At 46.5% G+C, this 11,341-nt stretch overlaps 2 protein-coding genes across 2 annotated transcripts; one reads left to right on the forward strand and one right to left on the reverse strand.

Moving 5' to 3' along the window:
- Positions 1-1,042: 1,042 nt before the first annotated feature.
- LOC119227902 (hepatic sodium/bile acid cotransporter-like) lies at positions 1,043-6,039 on the forward strand. The gene is made up of 6 exons (XM_037487092.2): positions 1,043-1,104; positions 4,190-4,565; positions 4,664-4,868; positions 4,972-5,150; positions 5,615-5,814; positions 5,910-6,039. The coding sequence occupies exons 2-6, from the start codon at positions 4,210-4,212 to the stop codon at positions 5,948-5,950; spliced, it is 981 nt and encodes a 326-aa protein (XP_037342989.2). The 5' UTR covers positions 1,043-1,104; positions 4,190-4,209; the 3' UTR covers positions 5,951-6,039.
- A 564-nt stretch (positions 6,040-6,603) lies between these two features.
- LOC119227900 (sushi domain-containing protein 6-like) lies at positions 6,604-11,340 on the reverse strand. The gene is made up of 10 exons (XM_037487089.2): positions 11,097-11,340; positions 10,394-10,537; positions 9,765-9,956; positions 9,444-9,635; positions 9,052-9,243; positions 8,703-8,894; positions 8,410-8,604; positions 8,180-8,312; positions 7,655-8,055; positions 6,604-7,571 (listed from the first exon to the last, which is right to left on the reverse strand). The coding sequence occupies exons 2-10, from the start codon at positions 10,509-10,511 to the stop codon at positions 7,546-7,548; spliced, it is 1,641 nt and encodes a 546-aa protein (XP_037342986.2). The 5' UTR covers positions 10,512-10,537; positions 11,097-11,340; the 3' UTR covers positions 6,604-7,545.
- Position 11,341: the final 1 nt, after the last annotated feature.

Here is an 11,341-nt window from a genome sequence, read left to right on the forward strand (position 1 = left end):
GCGTAACACATTTTTGTCCTTTAAAACACCAGAGCGTTTGCTGTTACAATGAATATTAAGATAACGGAGGGTGTATCAGCACATGACGTGGTAATATTCGTTGAATAGCAAATTCAAATGTCATTAATTATATTGCACTTTTAAGAGACAAAAGGTCAGAAAGTTCTCGACAGAAGCAGAAAACAAAAAATGTAATCGCTTCGGAGCTGCCGCCCCTCCAGCTCGGTCACCGCAACCCAATAACTGGGCGAGTGTGTGGGGCGGAGAGTACATTTCACAGATTTCACCTGCAAAATAAGGGCTGAGTCAGCCACGGACGCAGGACTCTGGCCTTGTAGCGCTCTGAATTCTGAAGTGAATCCTCTCCTCCACAGGGGAAGAGAACCCAAAAACCTTAAAGAAGACCCCTCTTTGCTCATTTTCTGATTTTCTGTCAGGTTCAATAACAGGTTGTTAACCAGATTACATCATTCAAGCAATTGTTCCTGCAAGATTCCATTTGATTTCATGTGACTTTTTAAACCCTTTAATTTGGCTCTAATCTCAATCATGCTTAAGATAACAAGGCTGCAACATTTGGGCCTTTGTCAGCTCTGTGAGTTGCAAATAAAAGGTCTCGTTGGACAAGGCACCAAAGTCCCACAGTAAAAAGAGGCCCCCTTTTGAAAATACTAATAATTTAGTTAGTCTGCTTGGTTGCGTAACATTCGTTGAGGGTTTGTTCACACATACATGGACAAAAGAGAAAATTCCTGCAACGTTTTTGGGCACGTCCATGCCAAACTTTTCCCGGGTAGCCCCCAAAGGCGAGGAAATTCGGAAACAACCTCGGCATGTGGATGACTTCCAGCAAGCGGCTTAAAAGCAGCATTCATTCTCTTTAAGAAGTATCAATAATAGTAGCTGTGACCCAATTTGGGTTTGAGTGGATTACTACTGTAGTTGATTGCCATGTTTACACCTACTGTGTTGCTATGAGCCAATGAGCCATGGAGGGAAGGGGAGGGAGGGGGGGGGGGGGCAAAGTAGTTAAGGCACAAGAATGCGAGCAGAGATGGAAACGAGTGAGCACAGCGAAGTAGGAGAAGCTGCCCTGAAGTTAAAGTAAGAAAGCGCTTTTGTTTCTAAGTTTTTCCTCCTCGTCGTCTCTTTTCAAACATTCAGATTGACACTGTTTCAGAAAGTCTAGATGCGTCATGCTTGTTATGCTGTGAGATTGTCATTCAAAGAAGTACTAGAATCATGGGGGAGAAAAAGCCAAACTGAAATGTGTGATTTATTTACTTTACTTACTTTAAAGAAAATGGAAAACTTCCAAAGTGCAATCGTGGAGTTGTTTCAAACTAAACTAATGCTTTGTAATAAATTGCAACAATATGGTCTTATATGTCCTATCTTATAATATAGTTTATTTAGACATTGATGTTGCCTTTACAACATTACAATGCATTCTACTAAACGATTTAATGTGTGGCTTAAACGGCAACATTTCGTACTAATATACAGACAAACGGCTCAGCGGTTGCGCAACCTTCTCTGGTAGTCATGTAGGATTACATAAGGTCCCTAATGAGCAGTAGCTTCCTTTAATTAGGAGGCTTACTGGGTGCTGGAGTTTGTAGTCAATGGGGTCGTCCAATCCCGCAGGCGTCAACTGTTTCCCCTTTTTTTGCCCATCGGTGTCTGACTTTGGCAGGTATGAAAAGTTCCACTTTGATGACATTGTGTGTTATTGTTCAACGTTCAATGACACTGTGTATTGTTGTGCGTCGGCTGGAATGCAAAACGGGTTCTCTGTGAAGCGCTGGAACGAGATGCTGTAAAATAGTGTGGAGTGAAGCTGCAACGTTCGTAACAAACGATAAAGATAAAAGAGTTGCGTGGCAGTTCGACCTGGGCAACTCCAACACATGTTGGTTTCTGACCAAAATGTAATGATTATTAAAGTCCAACAAATTAGCAAAAGCCTGCATATGACCCTTTTTTCTTCGATGAGTTAATTTATTAAAATTAGCAAGGGGGCTGTAGTTTATTTACATGATCAAGTTGGAAGCGCTTTAAATCCGCCACTGAAAGTGATCCCCCACTAACGCCCTGTTCATTCATGTTGAAGTAAAGTGTTTTTGAAATGTTCACGCTGTAGAAACAAAAGCACACAGTAAATTCACCAATGTCAAATATTCGGTGCCAAAGTACATTGACTTTCAGAGTTATGGCACCAAGAGCGAAAGTAAATGCAACCGATTGGGCCCCATGTGTTGGCATAAATGTTCAGAGTTAAATATTATAAAGGGTGTCAAAGTAGTTGTTCAATCCAGTGCTGATGAAACCTCCAAATGAAACACATTGCATTACACGTCATTCAGCTGACGCTTTTTATCCAAAGGGACTTACAATAAGTGCATTTCAACCATAGTGTGGCGGCACGAGAGCTGACAAAAACGCCGACAACGCCACGCTAGGAATTTCACTCAGAGAAGGATATTACTTGCTAATGAGTGATTTTACTTCCAATTGCAAGAGTATTGATATATTTAAAGGTCACACAGGTCAGCATACAAAAGTGGCAGACGAGGTTCAACTTACACAAAAAGAAGATATCATTTTATTTCAATAAATCTCAATAAAGTTGAAAGCAATCAATTTAAAAACACATCAAAACAAGCGGGAAAATAACTGTGAAGGGGGTACGAGGGCAGTAAAGGGGATCCCCCTGAAGGAGGAGACTTTAATACAGGGCCCTGCGGCGGTGATTGGCCCACAGAGCGCCCGGTTAATTAGGAGGTCTCCTCCTCCTACTGCTACAATATGGATACAAACTCAGAAGAGCAAGAAACAAAAGTGCAATTTCATCAAATAACAACTTGTTATAGATAAAAGCCGTTTCTCTAAATCACTTATTATCTCAAATTTAGATATTTTATCAGAAGCAGCATTATAGAATAACTCCATATTGTTGTTGGACTTACACTCCGGCCGTTTTTGTGCCTTGAAGTATGCTAGCTTAGCTAAGCTAGCATAAATGTGGCCATTGCCAATTATGACAACCAGGCTAATTAACTAGACAATGTGGTCAAAGAGAGGTCGTTGTGGAGGAATGACGTTTAAAAAAAATGATTTCTAATGTCTACAGACGGCCGTAAAATAACAAAGACTGCATGGTTGCTTCAACTAACCAGCTATAACGTTAACTTAATTGTTGTCTTAATTACTGTAGGGCTCAGTAAAGTACCAATTCGCTCATTTACCTGCATAAGTCCTGATGTAAATATGCCATGCATGCATGTATGTTGTGGTGGAAATTTGTGGATTGAAGCCTTGTGAGGAATCAAAAGTATCTTGAACTCGCTTTATGATTAAATATTTATTACTAACTAGAATATAGAAAAATGATAAAGATTACAGAAATCATCAACACAAGCCATAAGTACAGACAGACGTCAAATGACTACAATTCAGCTGAAAAGGGAAAGATTGTTCCTTCTCCCTCAGAGGAGCAGGAAGGATCTGACAACGGTAGAGAGGAAAGAAGAGTCTTTATACATTTCTGGAGAAGAACCCCTGCCACCCCCCTTCCCCCTTAACCCTCAGGACAGATTTAGAAGTCAAGAGTAAGTCAAGTCCTTGATTGCGCCCCGTCAATCGTCAACCCAAAAAACAAATAATACACAGGATATGAGTCAGTCAAGGCATCTGTTGGCCTCTCTATTTAGCCCGGAGGCTATCATAAACTCGGACAGGTCAAGGTGACCCAAGAAGGGTCACCCCACAGTCCTGAGGGACTCACACCCATGCTGCTCACCAAATTCTTCCCCAACATATGTAATAGCAAATTGTGTCACGATGCAAGTGCAAATCATGCACGAATATTGGGCTGCACACAATCCAGTTATTTTTAATGTGGAATTGACTGGGATGTTGAGAGCCCAAATCAAACAATACGGTTCCCCCGGCTACATTAATCAAATGAAGGGCAACTATTGAACAAAAATCTCAAAACAGAAGGAACTGTGGTTTTCATCAGTTGTTTTGAAGATACTGAAGTGAATGGAAAGATCTCCCCAAAATAAAAAAATGGCTTTAAACTCCCTGACCAAATACGGACATGACGTGTGAGCGCCTGCATGTGTGTTAAAGTCCGGTGTCAATACTCCTACTGACTGCGGCGCGTTGGCTCCGCGTCGAACAGGTGGAAGCCGCGGCGCCGAGATGAACCTGACGGAGAGCGTCTTCCGCAACGGCAGCGCGGCGGGTCTCCTGAGCGACGCCTCCCCGCTGAACGAGGTCATCAACGTCCTCTCCGTCGCCATGCTCTTCGTCACCATGGTCTCCCTCGGCTGCACCATGGCGATCGGCAAAATCAAGGCGCACCTCCTCAGGCCGAAGGGGGTGGGCGTGGCGCTGCTGGCCCAGTTCGGCGTCATGCCGCTGACGGCCTTCGCTCTGGCCAAGGCGCTGCAGATGGACCCCGTCAAGGCCGTGGCCGTGCTCATCTGCGGCTGCTGCCCCGGGGGAAGCCTGTCCAACATCTTCTCCCTGGCCGTGAAGGGCGACATGAACCTCAGGTTCCTCAGACGTCTGGCGGGAAATGTTGCATCAGCGCCGTTTGAATTCCTCCACCCCCCCCTCCCCACTAACGCTGCTCTCCTCTCTGTCCTCGCAGCATCGTGATGACCACCTGCTCCAGCATCGCCGCGCTGGCCCTGATGCCCCTGCTGCTCTTCGTCTACTCCAAGGGCTTCAGCGGCCTGGAGAAAGCCGTGCCGTACGTGGGCATCGTCTCCGCCCTGGCGTTCACCCTGGTGCCCTGTGGCGTCGGCATCGCCATTAATCACTACAGACCAAACTATGCGCCGGTGGTCAAAAAAGTGAGACTCCCTGATATTCGGCTTGAGATTGGAGCAACATGTGTGTGTGTGTGTGCACCGTTGGAGGAGGTAAACGCGCCGCCCCCCCCCCTTCGTTCGACAGGTCGGCCTCACGGCGCTGATCATCTGCGCCATCGTCGTGTTCAGCCTGTCTGGTGTCCTCATCAAGGACGTCGTGTGGATGGTCCTCACTCCAGATGTTCTGCTCGTGGGGGCACTGATGCCCCTGATTGGCTTCACGCTGGGATACGTCATGTCGGTCATGTGCAGGCTCAGTCAACAGTGAGTGTGCGCGCGCACACACACACACACACACACACTAGGATTGCCTCTGTCGGGAGGCCTAAAGAGGTGAAAAGTAACATTTTGGGACGATAATGCAAAATTAGACAGAATTTTGTGAAACAGAATATTTGTGTTTGTTGGTTTAAGCCTTGTGTTCCATTTTGGCCTAAATAACCTTTCTACTCCATTACATTACAGAGGGAAGTATTGTGCTTTTGACTCTAATCCATTTAGCACAGATTGTAGTTTTTATATGGATTCATAAAAAATAATGCACAAAATTTCAGAAAATGGAATAATAATTTTGCAAAGGTCAAAGGTCAAAGCTTTGTTTGTTTTATCAAGAACATTTGAATAATTAACTAGTGATTAACTTTGTTATTTTACATAAATAAAAGCCCTGACTACTTATTACATAACGCCGTATCAAAACCAATGACAATGGACTCTCCTCTTTCTAGATGCAGCAGGACGGTCTCCATGGAAACGGGGTGTCAGAACATCCAGCTGTGCGTCACCATCCTAAAAGTGGCCTTTGACCCCGAAGTCATCGGCCCCATGTTTCTCTTCCCGCTGATATACATCACATTCCAGTGCAGCGAGGCGCTCCTCCTGACCCTGTGCTTCAGATGTTACCAAGCCTTCAAGCCGCCGGCCGAGGGTAAATGTCACAGCTGCCTTTCGGTGTTTTTTACTCCCCCAGGGGAGCACGTGCACTCGCTGAAGTCCAACGTGTCCCTTCCTCTTCCCCGACAGAGGCCGTGGACTTCAAACAGGAGGAGGTGATGCCGGCGTGACGGTTTCACGGGGGACGACCCGGGCCCCGCAGACGGGAAGCAGGGAGAGCTTCACCTGATACTGGAAGACTGTTGAAGCATGAGCAAAGGAATTCTGTTCTCGATCCAAGTCCACGCAATGTTAACTGCAGGTACTGCCTGCTAGCCAATGACTAAGAATAATGATATTTTGTATTTATATTTATTTCTGCTGCTAATTGTATGACTGGCCCCTTGAGAATGAATGAGTACATAAGACTGTGTACTTAATGAGAACCTCAGATGTGAAAAGAAGGAAATATTCAATTCAAACACCTTAAATAATATTTATTCAAAACGGGTGAATGTTATGTACAGACTTACACAACTTAAATTATTTTACATATATATATAAAAAAAAAAAAAAAAACATCTTCACAAAAAACACAAAACATGAATCACTTCCTGGGTTAAAAGCAGATTCAATGGAGGCAAACAATGTGAACACTGACTTTACATCCATCTGTACACCTACTCATGTTTGTGTAACTATATTTACAGCGTCACATGACGGGCCTGCAGCAGAACCAGAAGTGAAAAGATACTACTTGTTTTTGTTGTGGAGGCATCAAATAAAGCCACAGCTGATCAACAGCTCTCTGGTCACAAGTTCATTAAATAAACATCTTAGTTCCCCGTTGTTAACTTAAAACATTACGATTATTTTACATTACTTTCTACAATGTACAAGCAGTCTGAATAAATTAAATCATATTTTCTGGTGTGCAAGTGATGTGTCTGACAAAGCCACACATTAAATCACTAAGCAGTGGAGGTTTTTAAACCAGCATTCATTTTTAAAACTCCTTATGATACATATTATAGATACCTGTGCATAGAAGTGGAAAGCTAAGGCCATTGAGGACAAGGCTATGGAGAGACTACACGTGAGCCCAAGATCTGTCAAACGTAGCCTCATAAAATGTTTTCCCTCGATCCGATGAAGAACACAGCAAAGGGAAAAGCAGCCTCAAACTGTACAGTGGCATCTGCAACGATGTGAGTCATGATTAACAACATTTTGAAACAGTGATCTGTAATCAAAAATTTTAAATAAAAACTTGTGTGCATGACTTGGACAAAATGTAGACCACCTGGACTTCATGCAGCTTTGCCAATGTGTGCCTCGAATGGTGCGATTGGCGGGAAAAGAAAAGTAACAGCAACCAAGACACTAAAGAGCTTATTAGCTCTCAAAAAAAAAAAAAACGTTTGCCCATTTAACTGAAAAGCTTCCGTCCTTCTTTTGCGAAGACACACTCCTGCAGACGCTGGCTGTTCTTTCCGTTTTTTTTCTCCGACATTTTGTAAACCTTCGAGCTCCGGACATTGGACGTTCACACGTTGTGTAGCAAAACACTAAATGAAAAGCATGTATGTACACGTGCAGCCTGCTTCGGGATGGACAGAGGAACTGATCTGAGAAACTCACAGCTTCACTAGGAGCCTCGTCTGTTTCGACAGCTGTGTTGACAATCTCTCGCGAGGCGTCCGGCTCGGCAGAACGGGTCCGTAGCAGCGCTGGATGCCTCGGGGGGGGGAGGGGGGAGGGGAATCCGAAAGGATGGCCGCATTGTTTAAGCATCCTTCAGCAATGGCATGTCTGTGGAGCACAGGCACATTATTTCATCTGTACAAAGTGTGGCTGTTTAAGTAAGTAAAGTGTGCGTTGCAAGAGGGCTTTACCATCAGAGTAGTCCATCTCAGAGTCCAGACACGGGCTGTGTTGCTCACCGCCTGCAGACGGCCTCCTTTGTGAGGACGAAGGCGCGGCAGCACCTGCGTGCTCGAGGCCCCGGGTAGAGGATGATGGTGAGGAGGAGGAGGAGGAGGACGATGGCACGGCGGTCATCTCTGACTGCTGCTGCTGCTGCTGCTGCCGTTTGCGGGATGAAGGCCTGGCGGCGCCTGCCTCTGGCGCTGTGGCCCGCTGACCCTCGGACAGCACGATCGGGACGCGAGACTCGCAGGCGAGAGGCGAGGCCGGGGCCCCGCACGCACTCACAGCCTCCTCGTACGAGGGCAGAGACACCTGGACTCCTTCCACCATGATGGACACGCGCTGGCCGGACACACCGTGATCACGTCTGGGCGTGGAGAACCGGAATGAGAAGTTCAAAAATAAAATGACAAATGACGAGAATCAGTCAAATCGTTCCGTCTCCTGGATGTTCAGAGGTGCGTGGCATGTTTTCTGGAGGGCCAACTCACCGATGGAAGGACTTGAGTCTCGGCTGTAGAAGTACAAAGAGCACCAGAAGGAGCAGGATCAGGGCCACTGAGCTGGCAGTGGATGCCACTATGGACAAGGCCGGCATCCCTAGCGGTAAAGTTGGACTGCGGCCTGTGAGACAGGTAACAATTGTCAGTCACGACTTTAGTCAACATCATCCAGCTGTTCAAATGTGTAATCCTCCCACTCCCCCCCCGCCCCCGTTTACCTTGCTCCATGAGGCAGCTGACCTTCACCTGGCTGTCCCACTCTCCGTACTGACAGGTCAGGTATTTGTAGTCTCCCTTCAGAACATAGCCTTCCTCACAGAAATACTCAATCACAGTGCCATGAGAAAGTCTTTGGCATGGGGCCGGGTGGCAGGTGTAGCCCCCGCTCTCCGGCTGGAATGGAGGCTGGCACACTGCGCACGGAAAGACGGGGAAACGCGTTTTACCCCATTGCTGCTCTACGACAACCGCTGGCTCAAATTACGAAGAATTTCAAACACGCTGTTGTTACCGTCAGTGCGGATACAGCGGGGAGGTTCCGAGGACCAGTGTCCCAGCGTGGAGCAGGTGAGGAAGCTGGGTCCGTCCGGCAGGTAACCGGGGTCACAGCTGTACTCCAGCACGGTTCCCACAGGGAACGAGCTCCGGTTCGTGTCCGTCAGATTAGTAGAGGCGTGCTGGACGGTCGAGGGTCGTATACATCCTGCACAAACAGTCAAAAATACAGTTAATAGCCGAAATTCATTTTTGTCAATAACAAATACACATCTTATACATTGATGGAGAGTATGCTACAATCTGAAATCAGGTGTTCGCGGGGTCAGAAATGTAGACAGCACTGCGAGGAGGTCGGTTCTTACCATCACTGCGTATACAGCGGGGGGGCTCAGAGGTCCAGCGTCCCATTGGGTTGCACGTGAGGAAGCTGGCTCCGACGGGCAGGTAACCGGGGTCACAGCTGTACTGCAGCACCGTGCTCACGGGGAACAAGCTCCTGTTGCTGTCGGTCAGGTTGGTTGAGCCATGCTGGACGGTAGAGGGTCTTACGCAACCTTAAAGAAAAGGAAATATAAGAAGTGATTCATGTAATAACAAGTGATTTCATGCAAAGATTATTTGTGTGGAAGAAGCACGAAACGATGACAGTACAAACAATCAAACAGCTGAGACTATGTGTAATTAGCCCCACATTTTGGGGCATCATGTGGCTGGCAGGCGAGTGCTTAAGACCCGTGTATTGACCCATTCCTACCTTGGCTCACACAACTGATCTGCATGGGCCCGTCCCACTGCCCGTCCTGACAGGTCAGGTAGTTGTAGTCCCCACTGAGAACGAAGCGCTCATCACAGAAGAACTCAATCACGGTGCCATGGGAAAACATCCGGCAGGGCGACGGGTGGCAGGTGTAGCCCCCGTTTTGGGGTTTGGAGAGGGGCAAGCACGCTGACGGGATAGAAATTCGACACGTTGAAAGTACACGAAAGGCATTTCCACTTTAGCTTAGGCGCTAACAACAGGCTCTACTCATTACTCGACGGATTGGAAAGGACAGCGGTGGAGCAAATGTCTTACCACCGCTGCGTATGCAGTGAGGAGGATCGGAGGTCCAGTGTCCCGTTGAGCCGCAGGTGAGGACGCTGGGTCCGTCGGGCAGGTAACCGGGGTCACAGCTGTACTGCAGCACCGTGCCCGCGGGGAACGAGCCCCTGTTGTTTTCTGTGAGGTTTACCCAGCTGTTCGGGACCATATACGGCCTCACACATTCTGGGAAAAGAAGGCCCGGAAAAAAGAAGAAAGGCTGTTAAACTGCTCCAGTTATGAGGAGAATTATTACAACGGATAGCGCTTGATAAATCATGGTGGAAATCGGTTTTAATATATTCAACAACTGTAAAGCTTTAGAAGTAGCTCAATACATAGTTATACTACATGATAATAGTAAAAAGAACACAAATATGACATAAAATCAGTTGTGATCTTAATGATGGTGACGAACACGCGACACATCTGGAAAGACAATCTGGCATATGTGTAAATCAACATTTGGGGCAGTTGATTAAGTCTCCCCTGTGTAATAGAACAAGCGATACATCCTGTTTGTGACAGGTCGTCTTTACATTCAACCGTTTGTATCCTGATGACGGTGATTTGAAAATATTTCTTCAGCATAATGCATTGCGTTTTGTATTGTTTCCTCTCACCTGATCCCTGCCCAGGGGACACTGCAGTCCACACCAGCAGCAACAGAAAGAACCTCTCAGTGGCTGAGGTGTGGGCCCGACAGGCTTCGGGTATTGACTCTGTCATTCCATTGCACATCTTCCCCCCGCTGCAGTCAATTCAACCTGGCGTGAGAAGAAGATATTGTAATTGGAACAAGGTGTAAATGCATCAGGATGAAAAATCAAAACCCGAAGCTTCGATCACCTGACGCAGGAAATCAAACACTAATGTTAGCAATACTGATCATTTAGGAAGCTAGCGTTTATTACAGGAGGATGTATCTACCGTAAATAAGAGTCAGCGAAGCATAGACTTTAGCTTATTATACCCCAACATATAAAATATAACTCAAGCTCTGAATGATTGGATCCAGTGGTTACACACCCATTTCCGTTATAAACCTATTAGCTAGAATAGCTGCGTGTGCTAGCGGGCTACAAGAAAACAAAATATATCCCAGTTAATTGCACACTCAGTTATAGTTATGGTGGTTAGCTAACGTTACTGTGTGAAACTCAGTTACCACCATGTAAGTTAAACATTTGGTTCCCACAGAGCAAATATTAGCTAGCATTACCTGTTAACGTTAGCTACCTGGGACAATCAATGCTAACAGTTAGCCTTCCTGGTGTGTTACCGCTAGCTAAACGTGAAAACGGCTCTTTGGTTGGCGGTACCCACCTCAAAAACCCTGCCTCGAATGCCCCGGCCTCGCTTTCTCACACCGCGGGCATGTTATGAACAAGACATCGGCTACATCGATGACATTTAGAGTCGCTGCCCAACCGGCTATCGTGTGATTTAACGAGCCGAGCGGTACTGCTACCGCTAACACCCTAGCTAAGCTAGCTCTCTATCTGCTAGCCTGTTACCAGCTACGCTAGCTAGCTAGCTAGCTGCATCGATGCGGGCATCAGCTGAGCCGC

Source organism: Pungitius pungitius, chromosome 14 (genome assembly GCF_949316345.1).
Source record: "Pungitius pungitius chromosome 14, fPunPun2.1, whole genome shotgun sequence".
NCBI lineage: Eukaryota > Metazoa > Chordata > Actinopteri > Perciformes > Gasterosteidae > Pungitius > Pungitius pungitius.